Raw genomic sequence first — 12,668 nt, forward strand, 5'->3', positions numbered from 1 at the left:
TTCCAAATCTGTAGAACTTTTCTGGGATGGCAAGTGGCTATCAAAAGCGTGCTACCTAGAAATTATTTTTTAAAAACCACCAAAACAAAGCACATTCTGTCACATCAAGGTAAAGTAACATTTGTTAAAAGAAAAAAATTACTTTATTCAAGGAGTTTTATGGAGAAAGCATTATCAAAATAGTTGTTTGGAAATATTTCCAGAATTATAGACTTTTTTCCTAAAAACTGGTCCAAATCTACAAAAATTTATATATGTACACATGAGAAGTTCAGAAGCATAATTTCCTAATCAAAGAGTGTGTTTTGAACCTTTGTTAAAAATATAAAATATAGGAGGCAGCCTGGTGGCATAGTGGTTAAGTTCGAGTGCTCGCTTTGGTGGCCTGTGGTTCACAAGTTTGGATCCCAGGTGCAGACCTACACAGCACTCATCAATTCATGCTGTGGTGGCATCCGGCAAACATAATAGAAGAAGATTGGTACAGATATTAACTCAGGGTCAATCTTCCTCAAGCAAAAAGAGGAAGATTGGCAACAGATGTTAGCTCAGGGCCAATCTTCCTCACACACAAACACACACACTATATATATAAAATGTATAAAATATATTTAATATAAAATGTACTTGTTAAAGATATAAAAACAAAGCATATATTAGTTAAAAGAGGAATTGATTAATTCAGGGAAGTTGGAAATTTTCTAGCCAAAATTTCAGTTAAAACTTTTGTTTGATAGACAGGATTGAAACATGAGTGTCACAATTTGATAAACACAACCAATGGTGCACTTCTGCCATTTGCATCTTACCTATTGAGCCATGTGTTGTGGGAGTGGCAAGGATGGTGACTCAGAATTAGACTTCCAAATTGCTGTATCACAAAAGTTATACCACAAGATTTTTAAAATTATAAAGCATGTACAATCATATTTCTTTCACTAAAAATCATTAGTAATAACTTTTTGTTGAGAGTGAAATGTTTCAGGTCTATTGATGACGCAAGGTTAAGCCCTTCCCCCACTTCTCATTGCCGTTTGTGCTTAGCTGCAAGCCCACCAGTGGTTGGCTGCACCTTTGCAGGAGTGTTCTCATGCTTGTGTTTTGGATAGAGTTGCTCTAAAATTGTGTTTCTGGTCCCTTGTACTTTCTATTCTTGTCAACTGATATCAATCTTAGCAGCTTTTATGCATGCACACATGCACACCCACCCAGTTCCATGTGGCGAAGCAAGGAGGTGGATGGTAGTCTGCCATTCTGTTGCAGCCTTTCCTACACGACCTTGTACAGGAGTGTCATGGGGAGCCAAATATTTGTGGACAGGGCCAGGAACCAAACATCCAGACTAAAGAGTCCAGTTCTAGATCTTAGACTGGATCGTAATTGGGAACAGGGTTGCTATTCGTACACGACTAGTAACAGACTCTTTAACTCTCATTCTCTGCTGTATCCCTACCTTTGTAAAATATTGGAATGAAAGTAAGCCTACTGAATGAGCAGCTTTACCAGAGGAATGTTTGGATAATGAAGAAAATAATTTTCCTTTAATTCCAGGTGCCAACAAACAAAATTTGGTGCTAAAGACTACAAGCATGTTGTCATTGTAAGGCTTTCTTCCTTAGAAACGGCGTCATAAATAGTAACTTTTATTATCAATGGGAAGTTGTTAGGAAGTAAATATTCATTAAAAATTTTTTATGCTTGAAAGGATTTTAACATATTCAATGTTCAACATGAATAGAATATCCTATATTTAAAATACTTATGTCTAATAATAGCCCTCAGAAATATTGAATCTTTCTTTTGTGAGTTAAAATAGTAATTTTCCTAATTTGATGTCGTTATCATTATTATAGCTAACATTTATCTGAGTATTTACTATGTGCCAGATAGTTAAGATCTCTTCATGTATTAATAGTCACTTAATACCCACAAGATCTTTTATAAGGTAGGAATAATTATCCTCATTTTATTGAGAATTTACTATATTTCACATATTTGGTATGCCTGGTATATCTATTTTACACGGTATATTTACGTTGTATATAGAGAGAAATGAAGTATTTCTATAGTTATATAATTTAAAGTCAGGGGTTTTTGTTTCCCAGTTACTTACTAAAAAATGTAAATAAAAGATTTACTATTTTGGCATCGAGGCCTTATGACGTTCTTCTCCTAGCATCAGGTACCTAAGGCTGCCATTTTCCCTGAAGTCCAATTTTAAGTTAGTCTCAGCTATATAAAAATGTATACATAACAAGTTAGAGAAATAATATGCTAGTCCTCAAGTGACAGCCACCTATTTGTATCTCAGAATTTTTAATATTCTGAAACACTTATACTTTTCCTTAAAATGGGTAGGATGTGAAATTTTATGTGTTTGGATTCTCTCATCTTATGTTGATTATAAATGCTATAGACTATCTCTAAAACAAAAGGCTGTTCTTGTCCAGAAACCGTCCTTTGTTCTGTTTCTCATGTGAGCAGGTGAGCCCCACTGAGCTACATCTCACCGCACGGCATAGTGAAAATCCCCTGGGCCGGGGATGACTTGGGATGAGTTCTCAAATGCTGGGCGTGGTGGACACACTATCATGCTGTTCTGTCATTGTTTCCTGACGTAGAAAGGTGTGATGTTTTAATATGAGAGGGAGGTGTGTTGTGATAGTTACCTTTAGGAGATTCATAGGGAGGTCATGAGATGCTTGCTCCCTCCACCTCCCACCCCGTCAGTTGATTCAGACTATTTCCATTTCTTCTGCCAACTTGGCACCTTTCCTTTATGTTAAAGAGTTGGATTTTTTGCTGGCATCCTTTATTGTGTGGTTTGAATCACTTTTTAATACTGGAAGTTATTCTTTATTCCTCAAAAGATCTGTGGCTTCTTTGAATAACTTTGTGATTTCACTGACACTCCTCCATACCTTCAGTTCTGAAAGAGGTTTTCATTTTAGAAGAGTATGGTATATTTTATACATATTAATACCATGAAACATGCTTTCTGTATTTATCACTGTAAATGCTGCTGCTCTGAAAAAACATATAGTAAGTGTTATAAAAAACTGCTTTCATCTCTCAAATGAAATACTGCTTTAAAGATTTTAGATGCTTAACAGTCTAAATCCTAAGCAAAAAATAGATTATTGTTATATTCTTCTTAGTGTTATAAAGAAGTAATATGTAGTTTCTTTTAATACTGTACAGAATATTAGAATTTAGCTATTAAAAGTAGATCAAGGAAGGAGCCAAAATAATCATGACTGTGTTCCATCCACCATATAAAACTTCAGATGTAACTTCTCAAAAAAGTATTTTATTTTTTTAAAAAAAGGTTTGAAGGAATATCATTTAATTGTTTATTCCTTTTGGAATATCATGTATGTAAGAATTTGTGAAATATGTTTCTCCAAATTTAGGAAATGGGATAATTTTCTAGATGTTGAACTTTTTTATCCTTAAATATTAGAGGCCAATTCTATTGTGACTTCCAGTGAAATAATAATCCAGGATGCTATTACTGATGGAAGGGTACTTTTTTTATTCAATAAACATTTCAGAAGGCATGTTTTTCTGCCTTTTATACATTTTAGGTCCCTAGACAACAAGGACATATGTATACGAACCTCCCCATCTCAGATTGTCTCATTAAGATCTTAGTGGAGACTTTAAAAATGGAGCAATAGTAATGCCACAATGAAATTCAGTAGTTTATCATTTTTAGAGGGCTTTCTTATATTACATGCAATGTAGTTGAAGGGTTAACAGAATTGGCTTTGCTTAAAATTTTTGATTTTCTGAGTTTTACAACAGTTTTGGAAGTAGGCAAGAAAATGACTCTTTTTCGCATTTCGTGGAGGAGATGGTGCAGAGAGGTGACGTGCCTGCCCAACAACATAGAGCTAAGTAAGTGGCAGAGTGAGGGCCAGACGAAAATAGGACTTGTGAGTCCTGTCCACTGTTTCAGTGGAAAAGGTGAAAGAATTTATAAGAGTGGAGACAGACTTGGCATAGGAGGAGATAGATATGATTTTATAGTTTCTGATTTTTACATACTTTTGAAACCCAGGGAAATATTTTGTGTTAGTATTAGCTATAAGCTTACCTTGAAATGACCCCAATTTGGGTAAGGTAGGTTTAGGACGTGTGAGATGTTCCCAAACATGAGGGCACGCCATGTTTGTTTAGTATTAGGTAATAGAATCACTTTTGTGTAAACAGCTATGCTTTTGCTTCCTTTTTTGACTTAAAGTATGATTAATAATTTATTCATTAGAATGTTAAGATTATATTTTCCCAAATATCTTCCTCCTCTCCTGTAAGGTATTCTATGCCAATATATGGCTTCAACTTGTGGGTTTTTAAAAATCTTTTTCAGTTTTTCATTCATTTATTCATTCGGTCAGTCGTTCAAACGAGTGCTCACTGTGGGCCACTGTCATCCCTGAAGATAGAGATGAGTAGGCTTAATAGCTGGCATAAGGAGCTCCTCAGTCTAGGAAAGATAAACATGTGAACTCATATATTTCTGCTAAAGCAATAAATGCCAAGGAGAAGCAAGGATGAGGGACCTACAAGGAACCAGAGTAGAAGTTAACACTGCCTTTAGCCCCAAAAGAGGTTTCTGGAAAGAGATGGTGTCTGAGCTGGATTTTTTAGGGCAAACAGGAATTTGATAGGCAAAAAAGGTGTGAATTTTCTTACTCTTACCTACAAATAACTAACCTGTGTCTCAGACGTTATGTACGTTGTTTCTTATTCTTTGTTCACCAAATTATTATTTCATATCCATTTAGAATTGTTCAAATATCTAGTTCTCAAAGCTTTCCCAAATCAGACTCTTCAGATTGAATATAACTTGGAAATTCTCAGACTGTCTGCCGTTCTACTAAGTTGTGGCTGTGATTGGAAGATTTTTTTTTCTTGTAAATAATATAACACTATATTTGAATATGTCTTTGAACTGTTTGATTTTATTTTGCGACATTTGAAGTATTTAGAAAGACTTTTTTAAAAAAGGTATAATAGTATTCTTGGGCTTAAAATTCACTAGAGATTGCTTTAGAAGAAAAAATTCTGTAAAATATGATTAAACAATAATATGGAGGTCCAACAATCACCTGAATATTATACTATTTAGAGGAGAGAAAAATTTACTAGCACTTGCTTGTGTCGTTTATTTTATTTTATGTAGTCTAATGCAAGAGCATTCCTCTGTTATATGAATGAAAGTAATTATGCTTATCTTACAATGTAGGAATCACATTATTTACTCTTAAAAAAAATCACAGGATTATTTCAACTCCTTTTGTTTCAAAACATATGTTTTTTTAGGTGGGTTGAAAATTTTCTAACTCAGCTTATTTGGAAATATCTTGCTTATATATGCATCTGTTGTGTGTCTTAAGATTGAAATTTAGGTCAAATTACAACTTGAATTTAACTTTACAAAGAAAATAAGTGTGCCGTCTTTAAAAAGTGCATTCTAAATTTTAAGCACAATAGATCAAAGTACATCTTGTTTAAATAAATGCTCTGGAAAAGAAATCTCAATTATTTTCTCCCAAACTTTCTTAAAATACTCACTGTTCTCAATATAAAATATAAGGTTTAGCTTTATTATTTTAAAGAAAGATGAAAAGTTGTTTATTTTAAAATTTTAATGATTTTGCTTCCAAATTATGGGAATTCTCCTTTGGGGACAGCTTTATTTGAATTGTATGTGACATTATTTTTATTTCTTAAGGCTATGATTAAAAGTTTCATGGATGTCTACCAGCTTGCGAGCGCTCGAATTGCTACATTAGAGAAGGAAATGACATCTCATCGAAGTCACATTGCAACCTTGAAATCAGAACTTCACACAGCTTGTTTACGTGAAAATGAAAGTTTACAATCAGTAAGTCCTGCATATGTTTTTCTTCTTTGGATCTTGGGTTACATTTACATTCATGCTTTTATTGCTCATAAGATCACTCTCCAATATATATAATTTAGGGTAAATGATCAATCAAACAACATAAAATTATTAGTGTGGAGAAAATTTTGAAGGAAGAAAAGCAATTAATTTTTCCATTGTAACGTGTGTAAAGATATGCATATTGTTATCAATGCTAAAACACTACATCAAGATTCCTTTGTGTTTGGCAGTGCAGCTGACAGTTGGATTTGGCAGTATGCATAGTTAAATCTTGCAACTGTCTGAAGATTCAGTGTGTCCCATTAAGACAGAATATTATTAATTATGCGTATAACCAAAATGGTAATTAGAACATGTGATTATTCTCTGTAGAAAACTAGACTTATCCATAATACATGCCTAGCTAAAGATGCATGTTGTGATTCATCTATATGATTAAAATTCAGTTTCAGCAGTCATTTTATATCTTAAAATTTTAGCCCATGATGAAATTTGGGCTCATTTAAGACTAAACAAAATTTTCTACATTTCAAATATGTGTTTGGGGAGTATCAAAAAATGAATATATTTGTGACATAAAGGAATGAAAGAAACATTTGAACTTTTTTCTCAAAAAGGAGATATATCAATGGTAAGATTCAGAGGGTTACCTATAATTGGACTGTCTTTTTTCCTTTGGGTTTAAGTACAATGGATCAGGGTAACTTGTAAGGGAAAAACAATATCATTTTGCTATTCAGCTGTTGACCCATTTCAAATGATATATTCAACAGAAGAAGAGTTAGCAATTAAAGAAATTAGATGTACAGCTATGGTTTGGTTCTTCAGTTCCTTGAGTTCTTGGCTCAAGTGTCAGCATCCCAGGGAGACCCTTATGACCACAGTGTTTAAAACTGAGACCACCAACCCTCTTCCCTGACCCCTAAAATCTGTCTCATTCTCTCCCCGTATTGCTTATGTACCTGCCACCTTCCTTGCTTTATTTTTTCACTATAGCACTTACCATCATTTGATATATAGTGTATTTTATTTATTTGCTTTTGGTTTGCTCCCTACCCTCAGTAGATATAAGTTGCATAAACACAAGAAATTTTGGGTGTTTTCTTCACTGTTCTGAAGGAACTCTAGATCCAAGAACAGTCTGGCCCACGATAAGTGCTCAACAAATGTTTACCGAGTGAAAAATAGTAGTAATTTATTCAGTAAGTGAAGAAACCGGTTATTTAAGACATGAGATATGAACTTCAGTCTTTTAAATGCCTTTGTTAATTTCTTAAAGACAGAATAGTAAATTTGACTCCACCAAGAGAAATTAAAATGAAGAGGAAACTTTTTTGAAGGTTTGAACAAGTATTTGGATTTTATTCTAGCCTTTCTTTGAAACACATCTTCCTGATCCTACTGGTTAATAATATATTATATAGTTCAAGTCATGTCAGCTTTGTTGGGTCTAACTATTATTTATTGTTTGTTGCTGTTATTCATATAAAAATAATTACTTGTATTTTAAGAAAGGCCATACTTGATAAGGTGGGATTGTTTCCCCATGGGTTCAAAAAATTTTTTACCAATTATTATGCTACTGAAGTTTTAGTGGAGGTGTCCTTAATATACCGCACTGTCATAATAAATTTCTACTTCTATACTTTTTTTGTTTTCCTTCTGAATACATCCTGAGAATATGCTCATCATCTCATTAGTGAGAAGTGGTTCACCCTGGCAGTGATTCTCAAAGGGGATGTATGTAATGTGAAAAATTTCTGATGTGTTTGTCTAGAAGAATGTCGCCCAATCCCATGTCTCTATGAGATGTATGTTCTCTGGTCTCTTCCTTTAGTTGAAAATCACTATTTTTAAAACAGTAATGCATTTGTATAATAATTGTTATTCTTCAAGACGTTTGTATATACATTTTCTAGTTTTAACTCCTTAAGAGCTCTCTGAGAGAGCTAGAACAGCCTTAATCTCTGTATTTCACAGATGAGAGGTGATATAGTTTGGTAGATAAGAGCATGGGCTTTGGAATTATATCCATTAGGAGTACAATCAAGCGTAAGTAACAGGAAACCTGACTAACGTGACTTAAAAAATACGGATTTTTTTCTCACATAGCAAGAAGCCTAGAAGTAGATGGCTATTGTCATAGTCTAGTGGTTCAACTTCTCTGTAATTTCTCTGCCACTCCCTTTTGTCATAAGACAGCAGCCAACTCTAGGATTTGCAATCACATTCAAGTCAGAGAGATGGGATGGCCCAGCAATATCTGTGCTATATATATATGGCTTTCCATTAAAAATATATTTAAATATTTATAAATTTTAATGTAAACTTAATAGATAACAGATAGTAAATACATATATAAATATATGTTTAAATATTTATATGTTTAAAAAGGGAAGGCTTTCCAAAGAAGCTCCAAACATATTTGCACTATGTCCCATTAGCTGGAAATGGGTCATGTGGACACCCCTAGCTATAGTTAGTCAAAGGATGAGAGAATGAGGAATAAATGGGTATTGCATTAACCAATTAATAGTGTGTGCCATAGAAGTCAGATAAATCCAGATTCAAATTCCAGTTCTGTCAATTGCGAATCATGTGTCTTGTGTCTCAGATTTTCGTCAGTAAAATGGGGACAACGATACCATTCCCTAATAGAGATGTTGGGAGGTCTAGTGCACAGTGTTAAAGTACTTTGAACTTTGCCTCACGCTTAGTGAGTAGTCCCCCCCGAAAAAGTTAGCTATTATTTTTATCACCATTATCTTGCTAGAAAGTAATTGGATTTCACCACAGGAAAAGATTATTTACAAGTCTAACATCTTCAGCTGCACACCTTGTCATTTTGTTCAGCTTCCTACTGTAGCCTTGAGCATATAACTCCTCATCTATGATCAGCATCAGTATATTCCAATGGATGAGCTCTCTGCCCTTTCCGCAGCCTGTCTCCCTCTCCTTTCATTGACACATGCTTGAAAAGGAGTCTATCCTTGCTTCTTCTGTATACTCACCTCCCATTTACTCCTGAGCTTTACTGCTATCTGGCTTCAGAGTCTATCATTCCACTGAAACTGTTTTCTCAAAAGTCACCAATAATTTTCTGTTTGCTCTGTCTCTTTATTAGTTCCTTCTCATCCCTTTTAATCTTTCTGCAACATAGGAAGCTTTTAACTACTTTCTTCCTTAAACACTCATCTTGTTCATTTCACTTGTTATAGACTTGCCCTTCATTGGCTCTCTTGCCTCTACTTGCTTGAACTCTTCCTTCTTTATATTATTGTTTGTTAATTCTTTTCTTTATCCATCAGTTCTGTATTTATTCAGCATCTATTCTGTGGCAGGCACAGTTCTGCTCTTGGGGATGTTGTGTGAACCAAGACAGATAATTCTTGTTCTCGTGAGCTTAAAATCTAATAATGGAAGTAATTATTTTCTTGGAATCACACTAATTAAGGTGTAATTACTAACCAAGATAAGTGCACTGAAAGAAAAAAAGCTTAAGTGTATAAGCATTTGTTAAACAAATGAGCCTGCCCTAGACTAGTGTATCAGTTGTATCAGTAAAGCCTTTTCCAGGTCAGTGATGCTTGAGCTAATATCTGAAGACTGGGTAGGAGTTATCCACGGGTGGAAGAGAGTAATGTTCCAGACCAGGAGGAGGGGACTGTGAACATCTACAAAGTCTCTGGAATGGAAAGAAGAACTCAAGAAAGACCAGTGTGGCTGAAATAAAGAGAGCAAAGGCAAGGGTAGTCTAAGATGAGAATGGACTGGAGAAAAGGGCAGAGGTCAGACTTTGTTGTCTTAGTCCCAAGAGCAAGGGAAAAGTCATTGGAAAATGTTAAAGAAAGAGTGATGTGCTCAGATTTGCATTTAAAAAAATCATTTGGCTATAGTGTGAAGAAACACTTGGATGTGAAGAACAAGAGATGGGGTGTGTCAGACAATTTCTTGGTTTTTTGCTTTTGGAAATGGATCAATGACCTCATTTATTGAGAGGGAAACAATGGAATAGCAGGGGATATTGTGAATTTAGTTTTGAGTATGTTAAGTTTGAGGTACATTGAGACATCCAACTGGAGATGTCAAAAAAGCTGCTTGATATGAAATTCAAGCAAGATGGCAAGCTGGAGATATAAATTTTAAGCATTGTCATATAGGACTTGAAACTGTTGGGAGAATGGGACTATATAGACTTATAGAGTAAGAAGAGAAAAAGGCCTAAGAATGAAACTTGAAAAGCTCCAACAAATAATGCTTGAGGATAAAGTTGCAAAGGAGGCTGTGAAGGAACAGGCCAAGACATAAGAGGAAAACCAAAACAGTATGATGCCGTGAGAATAGAATATTTTAAGAAAGATGACATGTTAATAGTGTCATAGGCTGCTGAAGATCAAGTGAAATGAAGATTGAGAATGGCCTTTGGATTTAATGCTTGGAGGCCCTTGGTAACCTTAGCAAGGGCTCTTTCAGCAAGAGGTGGAGAAATAAGTGGGAGTTGCCAAAAAAAAAAAAAAAGAGTGAATTTAAACAACTATCTCAAGGATTTAGCTGTTAGGTATGAGATATAGGAGTGGAGTGTTCAGAAGATTAAAGGAGTTCTGTTTTAAGATGGAAGTGACTTGAGCGTGTTTCACTGTCTTCTTAACTATAGGCCTCCAGAAGTTTGGTTTTGGCCCAGTTCACTATTCTGTCCATTTTTGTAATTTCAATGCTTACCTTTTCACATGCCAGCTTTCTTTTGACTAGCATTTGCATGACTTATTTTTTTCTGTCCTTTTCTTTTAACCTATCTATGTTTTATATTTATGGTGGATTTCTTGTTGAAAGACATAGTTTGGTTTTGGTTTATTTACCCATTTTACAATCTCTGACTTTTAATTGGGTGATTAGACCATTTACATTTAATATAATTATTGACATTTTTGGATTTTTGTCTACCATTTTATTTGTTTTATGGGGACAAAGTGTTAAGAGATCATCTCTGCCCTTGTGGGTTTCTCCTCCAGTGAGGAAAATAGACACATAAGGAAATCACAAAAATAGACGTGGGAACACGGATGAGAGAGGACTTCATTCTGCCTAACATCGTCAGAAGAAGACACTGAGAAGACGAAATGTTTGTGGGAGTCTTTGAAGAATGTATGACAATTTGATACTTTGTTAAGGGGGAAGAGCATCAAAATATATATTTTATTTTCTTCTGGGGAATAGGCCTAAAAATAGTACATATGTTTAACAAGTTGAATTATATAATGCATTTCTTTGTATAATAGAAAATGTATTGTTACTTTCATGCCATTCCCCTGCTCAGTTAGACATCCAACTCACCCAAGCAGCCTGTACCCACTGAAGTCCAATACTGCTTGCAACAGTCACTCCAAACGCCACCTCCATATTTCCCCCATCCGTTCTTGCACCACCCAACCCCTGCTTTTTACTCTATAGTCTGATTTGATTCCATCTCTGACCATTGTGCTCTTGATGTTCTTGTTTGGTCTCTCTAGTATTTGTTAGTTTGGCTATTCTCAAAACTCTATTATGGGGTCCTCAGATGAACTAGCTCTTTTCTCCAGTACCCACCCTGCCCACCATCGCCTCCTTCCCGTAGGTCCCTCATACCAGGCTTTAGAGTCAGGCAAGCCCGGGTGTGCTTTCTGGCACTGTTGTTTATTATCTATACCATGCTCTAAGCATCAGTTTCTGTATTTGTAACATGTAGATGAAATTGCCTACATTGTAGGGTTGTTGTGAGGATTGAACAAAGACAGAGTGTCTGGCATATTAGCAGGTGCTCAATAAATATTAGTGTTCTTCCCTACACATAGAAAATTTTTTATAGTTACATATACTTCCTACAGCTAAGCTATACATATAGCTTTAAGAAATATATGTAATATATGTAACTATGGGGAAGTCTTTTTCTGAGTAGGCAAAAGATAAAACAACTCTTAAATCATTGCTTTTAGCACATACTAAGTATGGTATTAATGCTAGTTGTTGTTATCACTAATTTAATGAACTAAGGACAGTCAGTATATTCTCATTACAGTTTTTTCCAGCCTTTCACCTGATAAGAATAAAAACAATTCATTATTGATCAAAAACTTAATATATCATGGTGTTGTAATGCATACACACTTGTAATGCAAGAGATTGATCATATTGTAGACATGAATAGTCATCTTTAAAAACTTTATCCCTCTTTAGGTGACATTTTCATTTTTTGTTCAGCAACATGTAATCATAATGCTGGAGTTTATCTGAGCGTTCTCATCAATTGTACACTTGCCAGTACTGTAACATTTTCAGTATGTTGGTCTTTGACCCATTAACTTAGGGGTGCTCTAGAGCTTTTATCTTGAGTAATAGTAACCAGAAAGGGCTTTGAGTAAAGAGCTTTTGAGACCCATACAGCCCAGTAGAGAACAGTACAGCAGTCAGAACCAATTACAGCTGTGGAGAAAAACACATGATATTTCAATCTGTGAAACAGAGAATGCCAAACCCAAATACTTTGCTATGAATTATGATGCTTCGGGCTCCAGTATTGATTTGCCTCATTGCCACTGTATGTTTAAACAGTATGTTTTTTAATTCTATAATACTTTATTTATGAAAAAATAATAAATTACAAATCAGAGGAGTGTTCTAGTTAGTGTCTTTGCAGGAGTGATATCTTCGCATCATTGCTCAAATTATGTCAGATTTGATAGTTGTAAAGTGGTATTATAATGTTCATAAAGGTGAAAGG

The 12,668-nt window shown here is 34.8% G+C and overlaps 1 protein-coding gene across 4 annotated transcripts in view; it reads left to right on the top strand.

The window, feature by feature from the left end:
- Positions 1 to 12,668, top strand: part of CCDC171 (coiled-coil domain containing 171) — a 294,411-nt gene that overhangs the window by 246,393 nt on the left and 35,350 nt on the right. For all 4 annotated transcript variants that reach the window (XM_046663625.1, XM_046663624.1, XM_046663626.1 and 1 more), the window contains one exon: positions 5,741 to 5,893. In XM_046663625.1, the coding sequence (XP_046519581.1) occupies positions 5,741 to 5,893 (153 nt within the window). The remainder of the gene's footprint in view (positions 1 to 5,740; positions 5,894 to 12,668) is intronic.

The sequence above is a fragment of the Equus quagga genome, chromosome 6 (genome assembly GCF_021613505.1).
Source record: "Equus quagga isolate Etosha38 chromosome 6, UCLA_HA_Equagga_1.0, whole genome shotgun sequence".
Classification (NCBI taxonomy): Eukaryota; Metazoa; Chordata; class Mammalia; order Perissodactyla; family Equidae; genus Equus; species Equus quagga.